This window comes from Cyprinus carpio, chromosome A2 (genome assembly GCF_018340385.1).
Source record: "Cyprinus carpio isolate SPL01 chromosome A2, ASM1834038v1, whole genome shotgun sequence".
NCBI classification, from domain to species: Eukaryota; Metazoa; Chordata; class Actinopteri; order Cypriniformes; family Cyprinidae; genus Cyprinus; species Cyprinus carpio.
The window spans coordinates 28,070,858-28,080,857 of record NC_056573.1 but is presented as its reverse complement, the minus strand read 5'-3'; the positions used below and the strand labels follow the sequence as shown (position 1 = coordinate 28,080,857).

At 38.1% G+C, this 10,000-nt stretch overlaps 2 protein-coding genes and 2 pseudogenes across 3 annotated transcripts in view; 1 reads left to right on the top strand and 3 right to left on the bottom strand.

Annotated features, from left to right (window-relative positions):
• LOC122135216 overlaps positions 1 to 4,343 on the top strand; it is a 5,194-nt pseudogene extending 851 nt beyond the window's left edge.
• The window catches only part of LOC109084974 (midnolin-like), a 125,987-nt gene that overhangs the window by 57,596 nt on the left and 58,391 nt on the right, over positions 1 to 10,000 (bottom strand). The window lies entirely within an intron of this gene.
• Positions 1 to 10,000, bottom strand: part of LOC109106706 — a 175,950-nt pseudogene that overhangs the window by 165,335 nt on the left and 615 nt on the right.
• Positions 5,096 to 9,745, bottom strand: LOC109106719 (abscisic acid and environmental stress-inducible protein-like). Of its 2 annotated transcripts, XR_006153382.1 has the most exons (6): positions 9,618 to 9,745; positions 8,748 to 8,892; positions 8,523 to 8,662; positions 7,870 to 7,925; positions 5,488 to 5,575; positions 5,096 to 5,395 (listed from the first exon to the last, which is right to left on the bottom strand). XR_006153382.1 is itself a non-coding variant. In XM_042713945.1 (5 exons), the coding sequence occupies exons 2-5, from the start codon at positions 8,862 to 8,864 to the stop codon at positions 7,469 to 7,471; spliced, it is 327 nt and encodes a 108-aa protein (XP_042569879.1). In that variant the 5' UTR covers positions 8,865 to 8,892; positions 9,618 to 9,745; the 3' UTR covers positions 6,857 to 7,468. The 2 variants fall into 2 exon arrangements, 1 of the variants encoding a protein (XP_042569879.1); XM_042713945.1 differs by lacking the exons at positions 5,096 to 5,395; positions 5,488 to 5,575 and adding an exon at positions 6,857 to 7,482.

The window sequence follows — 10,000 nt, the reverse complement described above, 5'->3', positions numbered from 1 at the left end:
ATAATTTAGAATTGCGAAATATGTAATTAAAAATTGTGAAATATGTAATTCAGAATTGCAAGATATAAGGTCAGAATTGTGATATATATAATTCAGAATTCTGAGATATACAGTTTAATTTAGAATTGCGAAATATTGTAATTAAGAATTGTGAAATATGTAAGTTAGAATTGTGAAATATGTAATTCAGAATTGTGAAATATGTAATTAAGAATTGTGAAATATGTAATTCAGAATTGTGAAATATGTAATTTAGAATTGTGAAATATGTAATTTAGAATTGTGAAATATGTAATTTAGAATTGTGAAATATGTAATTTAGAATTGTGAAATATGTAATTAAGAATTGCGAAATATGTAATTCAGAATTGCGAAATATGTAATTCAGAATTGTGAAATATGTAATTAAGAATTGCGAGATACATAATTCAGACTTGCGAAATATGTAATTAGAGAATTGCGAAATATGTAATTCAGAATTGCGAGATACATAATTCAGAATTGTGAAATATGTAATTAAGAATTGCGAGATACATAATTCAGACTTGCGAAATATGTAATTAAGAATTGCGAAATATGTAATTCAGAATTGTGAGATACGTAATTCAGAATTGCGAGATACGTAATTCAGAATTGCGAAATATGTAATTAAGAATTGCGAGATACATAATTCAGACTTGCGAAATTTGTAATTAAGAATTGCGAAATATGTAATTCAGAATTGTGAGATACGTAATTCAAATTGCGAGATACGTAATTCAGAATTGCGAAATATGTAATTCAGAATTGCGAGATACATAATTCAGAATTGTGAAATATGTAATTAAGAATTGCGAGATACATAATTCAGACTTGCGAAATATGTAATTAAGAATTTGCGAAATAGTTAATTCAGAATTGTGAGATACGTAATTCAGAATTGCGAGATACGTAATTCAGAATTGCGAAATATGTAATTAAGAATTGCGAGATACATAATTCAGACTTGCGAAATATGTAATTAAGAATTGCGAAATATGTAATTCAGAATTGTGAGATACGTAATTCAGAATTGCGAGATACGTAATTCAGAATTGCGAAATATGTAATTTTCAGAATTGCGAGATACATAATTCAGAATTGTGAAATATGTAATTCAGAATTGCGAGATACATAATTCAGACTTGCGAAATATGTAATTAAGAATTGCGAAATATGTAATTCAGAATTGTGAGATACGTAATTCAGAATTGCGAGATACGTAATTCAGAATTGCAAGATACGTAATTCAGAATTGCAAAATATGTAATTAAAAATTGGGAAATATGTCATTAAGAATTGTGAAATATTTAATTCAGAATTGGGCGAGATACATAATTCAGACCTTGTGAAATATGTGAATTAAGAATTGTGAAATATGTCATTCAGAAGTTGCGCGATACGTAATTTAGAATTGTGAGATACATAATTCAGAAAATTGTGAGATACATAATTCAGACTTGCGAAATATGTAATTTAGAATTGTGAAATATGTCATTCAGAATTGCGAGATATAAAGTTGCAGTTCCTTTTCTTCTCTTATAATCCCGACTCTATGGCTGAGTGTCTGTCAGTGATTGTTGTGTTCTGGCAGGTGTTCCCGCTGTGGTCTCTGGAGAAGCGGCAGCCGACGGTTCTGGTGGTCTGTGGGCCGGATCAGAACGGCTGTGTGGGTCTGGCGTGTGCTCGTCATCTGCGTGTGTTTGTGAGTAACCGCACCACACGCTTCAGTCTGATCTGTGATCACTGTGACTGACGGATGTGTGTCTGTGTGACAGGAATACATCCCCACCGTCTTCACCCCCAAACGCTCCTCAGTCAGTCTTCATCAGGACCTGATGGTTCAGTGTGAGCGGATGGACCTGCCGTTCCTGTCCTAACCTGCCCACTGAGGTGAGATCAGACTTCAGTGAGCCCAACTCTGAAATCAAACGAGCTTCACGAGGAAATCTACGTCATCTACAGAAGCCGCGAGCTGCAACTCGAATACAAAAAAAATTAAAATTTAAGGTGGAAAAAATAATAGCGCCTCAGATCCTTCCAGAGATTTTCCCTCTTTCTCTGAAATTTTTCTCTCTTCAACAAACTTGTTTCTCCCTTCAAAAAAACAAAAAACATTCTGTCTTGAAAAACTTATTTCTTTTAAAAGCTTAATTTTTTCCCCATGAAACTTTCTGATTGAAACAAAAACCTTTCTCTTAATTTTTTTTACTTGCATCAAAAAGCTTTTTTTATGTCTTAAAGTTTTTCTCTCTTCAACAAACTTTTTTTTCTCTCATTCAAAAGCTTTTTTAAAAGAAATGTTTTTTGAAGCCAGTAAAGTTTTTTGATGAGAGAAAACATTTTTTTTTTCAAAATCTTTTTGTTCAGAGAAAAAAATTAAGAGAGAAAAAAAATGGAGACAATTTTTTGAAGACAAAGCTTTTTGCTGCAAGAAAAAATTAGAAAAAAACTTTTTGTTGAGAGGTTTTATTGGGAAATATTTTTGACAAGCTTTTTTTTAAAAGAAATAAGTTTTTTGAAGACAGTAAAAGTTGTCAAAATAAATTCCCATAAACTTCTCAACAAAATACTTTTTTTCTCTTAATTTTTTTTTTTCAGCAAAACAAAACGCTTTTGTCTTCAAAAAATTTTCTCAAATTATTTTTTTTCTCCTCCATCATTTTTTTTTCTCTGAACAAAAGACTTAAAAAAAAAAAAGATATAAAAATGTTTTTCGCTCATCAAAAAAACGTTAAATTTTTTTTTTTCCCTCCTACCTCAAAAGGTGACGCCGAGAGAGTAAGTTGAGGTCCATGCTAATGTTAGCGGGACGTCATTCTTTAACTCTTTTGAAGAGAAAAAGTTTTTAAAAGACAGTTTTTTTGGAGAGAAAAAAGTCTTAGTATCTCAAACCCTGTGGGCTGCGTCTGAAATCACACTCTCTTGAGCAGGTATCTTCGATGCAGTCCATTTGTTTTTCCACCTTGAATTGATTCCATGTTTTCAGGGCTTCAGTAGACTTCGGGTCCCCGCGTTAACTGAAGAAGAGCTGTGGTGACTAGTTTTATTTTTTTGAACTCTAGTTAAGTATTTCAGAGTGAATCTCATGACATTACTAATATTTTTAACTGGCACTGAGAAAGATGCTAAAATATTTTGCTCATTGTTAGTGCATGTAGGTAACGCATTAACTAATCTTCACAAATGTGAGCTTAATGTAGAGTTTAAACGGCAGTCACATCCATGCTCTCAAACTGCCGAGACCCCAAAACTTTTACTCCAAAACTGAGAGAAGATCAAAGCCAGAAATCATAAGTTATGTTCCAAATTTGAGGTTGATATCATCAAAAATGAGATTTCAATAAGATTTGGTTTGGTTGCAGAACTAAACATTTACATTAGATGAAATGTGTTCACTGTTCATTTCCAAAGTGATCATTTCTGACCTCGAAGAGCACAAGTGTGACACTTTTTTCCAGGACCATTTAAACTTTTGAAATCATGCCCATGATTCTTTGTTCACGTAGCAAGGGCCAAACCTCTATTCCAATGATGTAAAATTCTAAAAACCAAATGTAAACCTTTTCAGTCATAAATTAGTGAATAGCACCTTAAAGGTTCAAAAACAACTGCATCTGAAAGTGCAGTTACTCGATCAGAATGCATACTGTCAGCAGAACTGAACTGAAGTCAGATGAACGTGTTTTAGTCAAAGGTTTGCTGCTTTTCTTCGTGAAGGTGCAGCTGATCAATGAAGCGTATAATCTGGTCGTGGACGCGGTTCTGGGTCCAGAAACTGAACCGCTGTCAGTCGGAGAGCCGTTCACTGGAGTCCTGCAGACACTACGAGGACTCAAAGTGCCCATCGTCAGCCTGGACATCCCATCAGGTACGAGACCTCATCCAGTCATGAACACGCGTGACGAGGCTCGTGTGGAGCTCAGCGTCTCACAGTAATGTATTGTAAGTGCAGGTTGGGACGCAGACGAGTCCAGCTCAGACGGGATCAGTCCAGCACTTCTGGTTTCTCTGATGGCCCCGAAGCGATGCGCCCTGAGCTTCCCCGGATCACACTTCCTGGCCGGACGCTTCCTGCCCTTTGACCTTCAGAGGAAGTACGAGCTGAACCTGCCCAAGTTCTCCGGGACGGAGTCTGTGGTCCAGCTGTGATCCACTGTCTGGAGACGTCTTCGCTTAAGAGCCAAAAACACACTGCAACTGAAGACGAGTGATGTGAACGTTTGATTTTATTCAGTCTAAAGGTTTGATCAGTGTTAAAGATTTAGCAAATTTTCCAAACTAAGATATTTTATTAGTTTCAAAAATTATATATAATGATAATATGTGACCCTGGGAGCACAAAACCAGTCATAACGGACAGCTTTTTAAAAATTGATATTTATATACATCATCTGAAAGCTGAATAAATAATCTCTCCATTGACGTATGGTTTGTTGTTAGGAGAACAATATTTGTCTGAGATACAACTATTTGAAAATCTGGAATCTGAGGGAGCAAAAAAATCTAAATATTGAGAAAATCATCTTTAAAGTTGTTCAAATGAAGTTCTTAGCAATGCATATTACTAATCAAAAATTAAGTTTTGATATATTTACAGAAGAAAATTTACTAAATATCTTCATGGAACATGATCTTTACTTAATATCCTAATGATTGCCATAAAAGAGAAATGTATAATTGTGACCCATACAATGTATTGTTGTCTTTTTCTACAAATATAGCTGTCATACTTTTATTCATCAAGGACGCATTAAACAAAAGTGAGCATAAAAAGGGATTTATAGGCTATTTTTTGTAGGCCAGTGATTTTTGACTGGTGTTACTTTGTGCCATTTTTGTACAAAAAAAGCATTTCATCCACAACCTTTCTAAACATTAATGTAAAATGTAATGACAAATTTTTCAAATCAAATAATGTCAAAAGTATCCACAACCACATACCTGAGAAAAACTTCATTAATAAGCCACATTAGTTTACATGAAATCTAAAGCATTAATTAATCAACATGTACTAATGCATTTTTTAAATCAAATCTTGCATTTATTAAGATCACTTAATAAAACTGAGCAAACATTGACAAAGAACAGTTGGATTTTTATTAACACTGTAACATGTATTGTTCATTAATGCATCAAGTAACAAACTAAGTAATGTTACTGTAAAGTGTTACTGAGGCGTGTGATCAAACAAAACCCGCGCTCGCTGAAAGAAAACAGGCCAGTGTTTGGTGATAATACAGCAGAATGAGATTTACAATCAATTTCTAGAAGGCCGGTCATTTTTGAGCAAGAAAACAGTTGCGGGTCATAAAATGACCATCTGATGTTCATGAACCTCCATCAAGCTTTCATCATCCTCTCGTCGCTCCATCATCTACACCAGAGAGAAACAGATCAGTTCAAGAAACAATCAAACCTAGTGAATCAGTAACAGATCATTAGATGCTCCATCAACGAAACACCAACCTCACGCTTTACGTTCAGAGGAACAGACACGCTTCATATCAGGCCTCGAGCTTCTCCAAACCCAGACGCTCTCCGATGGGAACTCAACCTGAACAAAACCAGAGAACGCGCATTAAACACTCGAACGCAGGAGTCGCAGACATTAACACAGAACTAATCACAGTGTCTTTGCTCAAAAACATCTCTGGGAACTAATCTGGCATTTCTCGAATTGGGTGAAAGTGAATGTGAATTTAAAGTCTTTGTAGAATGGTTGGCAGTGCATGGAGAGAAATGAGTGGGAATTTAACTCCATCTGAGGATCTATGACACCATGCAGATGCTTCTGAGAGGACTGTGAGATCTGCGCTGTGCTGTCAGAGCAACAAACACTTGATCTGAGTTTAAGAAGTGAACAGGAGAGCAAAGGAAGGTTACCTCGCGCACACAGGCTAACGAACAGAGCAGCCAGAGTCAGGATTCACTTCAGGAGATGCAACGCTTCAAGCTCCAAGGACGTGTTTGAGGAAACTCATCCGGAGCGCTTGGGTTCAATCAAGCAATGTTTGGGTGAAACACACTCAATAACTCACTCTACTCAGCTGACTAGCAGCACTGCTGAAGCTATCATCTGAACATGGACACCAGGAGAAAACAGGCAGATTTGAACTCAAGGTGCAAAACTTTAGTAACAAACCCAATCAGTCTTCAGAGCCGAACACAAACTCTTCGGCTCCTGTTGGATTCGAGGCTGTTCTTCTAGTTGAGCTGTTAATTGTAAATAAACTACATACTGTATTAAAGTTATGGCATGAAAACTCTTTGAAATGCATCACTTTAAACATCTATTAACCTCACTGGAAATAACGTGCAGTGTTAGTTCAACTCAACCTTTCAGACACATCCAGATCACATTTAAATCAAGCTAATATTTAGGATGCTCTTGTGAAAAGATTAGATTAACTCATCTTCGTATCGTTCCAAATGATGCGGAATCAAGAGATAAAGTCTTCCGAAACACCGGTGACCAAACGTTTCAGTTCACACTAGATCTGTGTCCAGTTTAATGGAAGTCAATGCAAACTGAAAAGATTCGTCATCCATCAAACTACACGAGCGAAAAACTGAGAAGCTAAAGTTTGTGAGAACTATCCCTTTAAGATAAACCAATAACTTCATTGCTATTAAAATTAAACTAATTAGTTGCAGCTGAATGCACAACTATAATAAAAAACTAAAAGCTACAGTAATTGGAATGAGTAGATGTGCTAAATTATACTTTAATACTTCAGTTTAGTGCAAATTAACCAATTCATTTTGTAGTGAAATGCAACCCCCCCCCCCCCACCCAATCTTGTAGATTTTGAAAGGCACAACAGAATTCAAAGCGTTTGAACAAATGGTTTCGTTTAATAGGCTCCATGAAGCCACAATTGAAAAAGCAAAAAATAAAAATAATAAAACAAATTAGGGAGTCAGATTTTGATACAAAGGAAACAAGAGCACAAGGATTTCTTTCCCAGTTCTGGAGTGTACTGTTAACAAGTTCTGGTTCTCTTTCGAGTGAATGATTGATAGAGAGAAGGATGTATTGGTCAAGAGTCCATCATTAAAGAGCAGGATGTGCGCAGCTCAGTCTGAAAGGAAGGGACTTTTTGGACACATCATTGGCTTACAGCTAACAGAAGGAGCAGTGCTTGTGAGGACAGCGGCTGCGCATCAGTAACAAACACAGAGCAAACGCTCGAGACTCCCCACAGAAGCACGGGGAGCGCTAACATGAGTGCAGCTCGCTCTGGTGATTTAAAGGATTCAAATGAGGCAGAGAGACCCGTCAGCACATCAACACACATTCATTCATTCACGGCCGGCGATCAGAGACCGCCCTTCCCCTCAGAGTACAAGAACTGAACAGAAACATGGAGAACAGCTACAACAAATCCAAGAACAGATCCATGAGTCTTTAGAAACGCTCGGCCGCTGACGCGTCGGGTCTTGGGTTCTAGTCTTGTACAGCTGAGGACGAAGTATCACACATGAAGACACTCAAGCATCTCAACAGGTTTAAGACACACATCCCCTCCACTAACTAACCCACCCACCAAACATCAAAACAGGGTCGTTCGGGCAGAGAGAGAGAGCAGTCGGGCGATCAGGGTCAGAGCGTCCTGCGCTTCATCAAATCACGACTCTATCGACCCGATTCAGATTCGTTTCTCTGCGTCAAATTACTGGGCCGGAAACTTGATCAGAATTAAAACCGGGCCACTTGAAAGCATTAGTAGTTTATCATAAAGTAACTCGCCCCACAGTTCTAGGAACTCTAGAAAACCCTGTTTGACTCGTCCGCAGAGACACACACAGACGACATGCTCATACGGGGATTTGAGAACGGATACGTACCATAACTATCATAGCTGTCTCTGTAAGAGCTGCCGCGATCGCTGTACCCAGAACTCCTGCAGACAGAAGAACACCGCGGGTTAAACTCGTGATCAGAGCGGGGTGAGAAACACTCATTACAAGGACACACGTTAATGCACTGATCACGAAAGCATCAGAACACAAACTAGATGAATAACTATGCCTCGTTCAGGAAGAACAGCTAAACATCTATAAAGTTGCAGAAGTAATTCACTGCTCTCTGGCAGATGCATGCATCATTTATAAATAAAACTGAATTAAGTGCATTTTGTTGTCTGGCAGATTTATGCAAAATGTTCTTAAGTAATAAATCTAAACGGATGTATTTTAATGTTTCAGATTAATGCAACACTGACTTGCAGAGACACTGTTGGGGAATTATTTTTTGTCATTAAACTGCACAAGACAAGAGAATAAAAGCTCTGTGTTATGCATTACATTAGTTTTAAACACCCATCATTGAATAAAATGAAAAAAAAATTAATGAATATTTCTGAAGTGGTTACTGGGTGTTCTGGTGTTTTCATAACTACATATTAATGCCTAAGATATTGGTTGCAATGTAAAGTGGTTTCATTGCAGTCTGTCACAGAGCAGAAAGTGAATGGTGCTGCATCTGCAGGAACACACACCTGTCTCTGCTGTATCCACCGCCTCCTCCAGAGGAGTAACCACCTCCTCCACCACCTCCTCCTCCGCTCTTATATCCACCGCTGCTGTAGCTCCGGTCGCCTCCGTAACCACGGTCTCCACCGCCATAGCCCACCTCCACCTTCAGAGAGAGAGAGAGAACACGGAGTCTGAGAACCAGACAGACACCTGAAGATCACAGACTGATAGACCATAAGCTCTCGGACCTCCTCGTCCTCTGCCTCCTCTGAAGAAACCTCCTCCTCTTCCTCCTCCACCTCCTCTGTAGGATCCTCCACCTGACCGGCCGCCGCCGCCACCACCTCCACCCTTCCCAGCCTCATCCACACGGATCGTCCGGCCGTCCACAGACTACATGGGAAACACAACAAACATCAGACCAGTGTAAACCTAAACCAGAACCAAACCTCCAGGTGCTCTCATGAGAACCAAACCGAAAAACTGATCTGCACCCCTGTATGCATATACAGTAATCAACACCTCACACATACAGGTATGGTTTTGATTTTAGGACAACTTTGAATTCTTTATTATACAACAAAAATGAAAACTACTTTGATCCAACACAAACACAAACAAATGTGTGCGCATGCATATGCATATTTATATATAAAATAAAATAAGGTAGGGTGATGCCGCTTTGCAAAATTGTGTATTTATCCCAATCATTCAGGCCCAATAATAATCTAAATGATTGTTAACCTTTCAACCACATACATTCAGCTCATTCAAATTAAAAAAAAAATTTAAGTACCAAAAAAAATTTTTTATCTTAACATTGTATCAGTAGTGTTACAGCATATATTCAGATTTTAGTACAAAATCATTCAGGTTTTATTTAAAAAAAAAAAAATATGTGGATACTCTACTTTTATAGCAAATCATTCATGCTTTAATACAAAAACCGAGTCAGAAATAAGGTTTAGTAATTATACATTATATAATTGATTATAAAAGCCGTCTGGGAGCCGAAAGAGTCGGTTCTCACTACTGAACCGAGTCAAATGATCCGACTCACTAAAACCCGCCAGAACTCCCAATTTGAACAAATCAAAACCAGCGACTCCGTAACGAACCTTTCCGTTCATTCCTTCCATCGCGTCCTTCGCGTCGTCTGGATTCTCAAAGGTCACGAATCCGAATCCTCTGGATCTGTTGGTTTCTCTGTTTCGGGCCACATGAACTGAAAACAGACACATTATAATGAGCCGCTTATGCAAATCACAGTGAACGCCGGAAGCAATCCGAAGCAGCGCGGCGGGAGAGCGCGTCACTGATTGGGTACTCACCGTTGGGTGATGACCCATATTTGGAGAAGGCCGTCCTCTAGCGACTGTTCGGTGGTTATCGAAACTCAGACACGCCGACGTCAGACATTCTGATCTAGAAACAAACACGTCACACCACACAAAAAAAACACGTGTTACTGTACAGCTGTCACTCAACAGCTCGAAAAAAA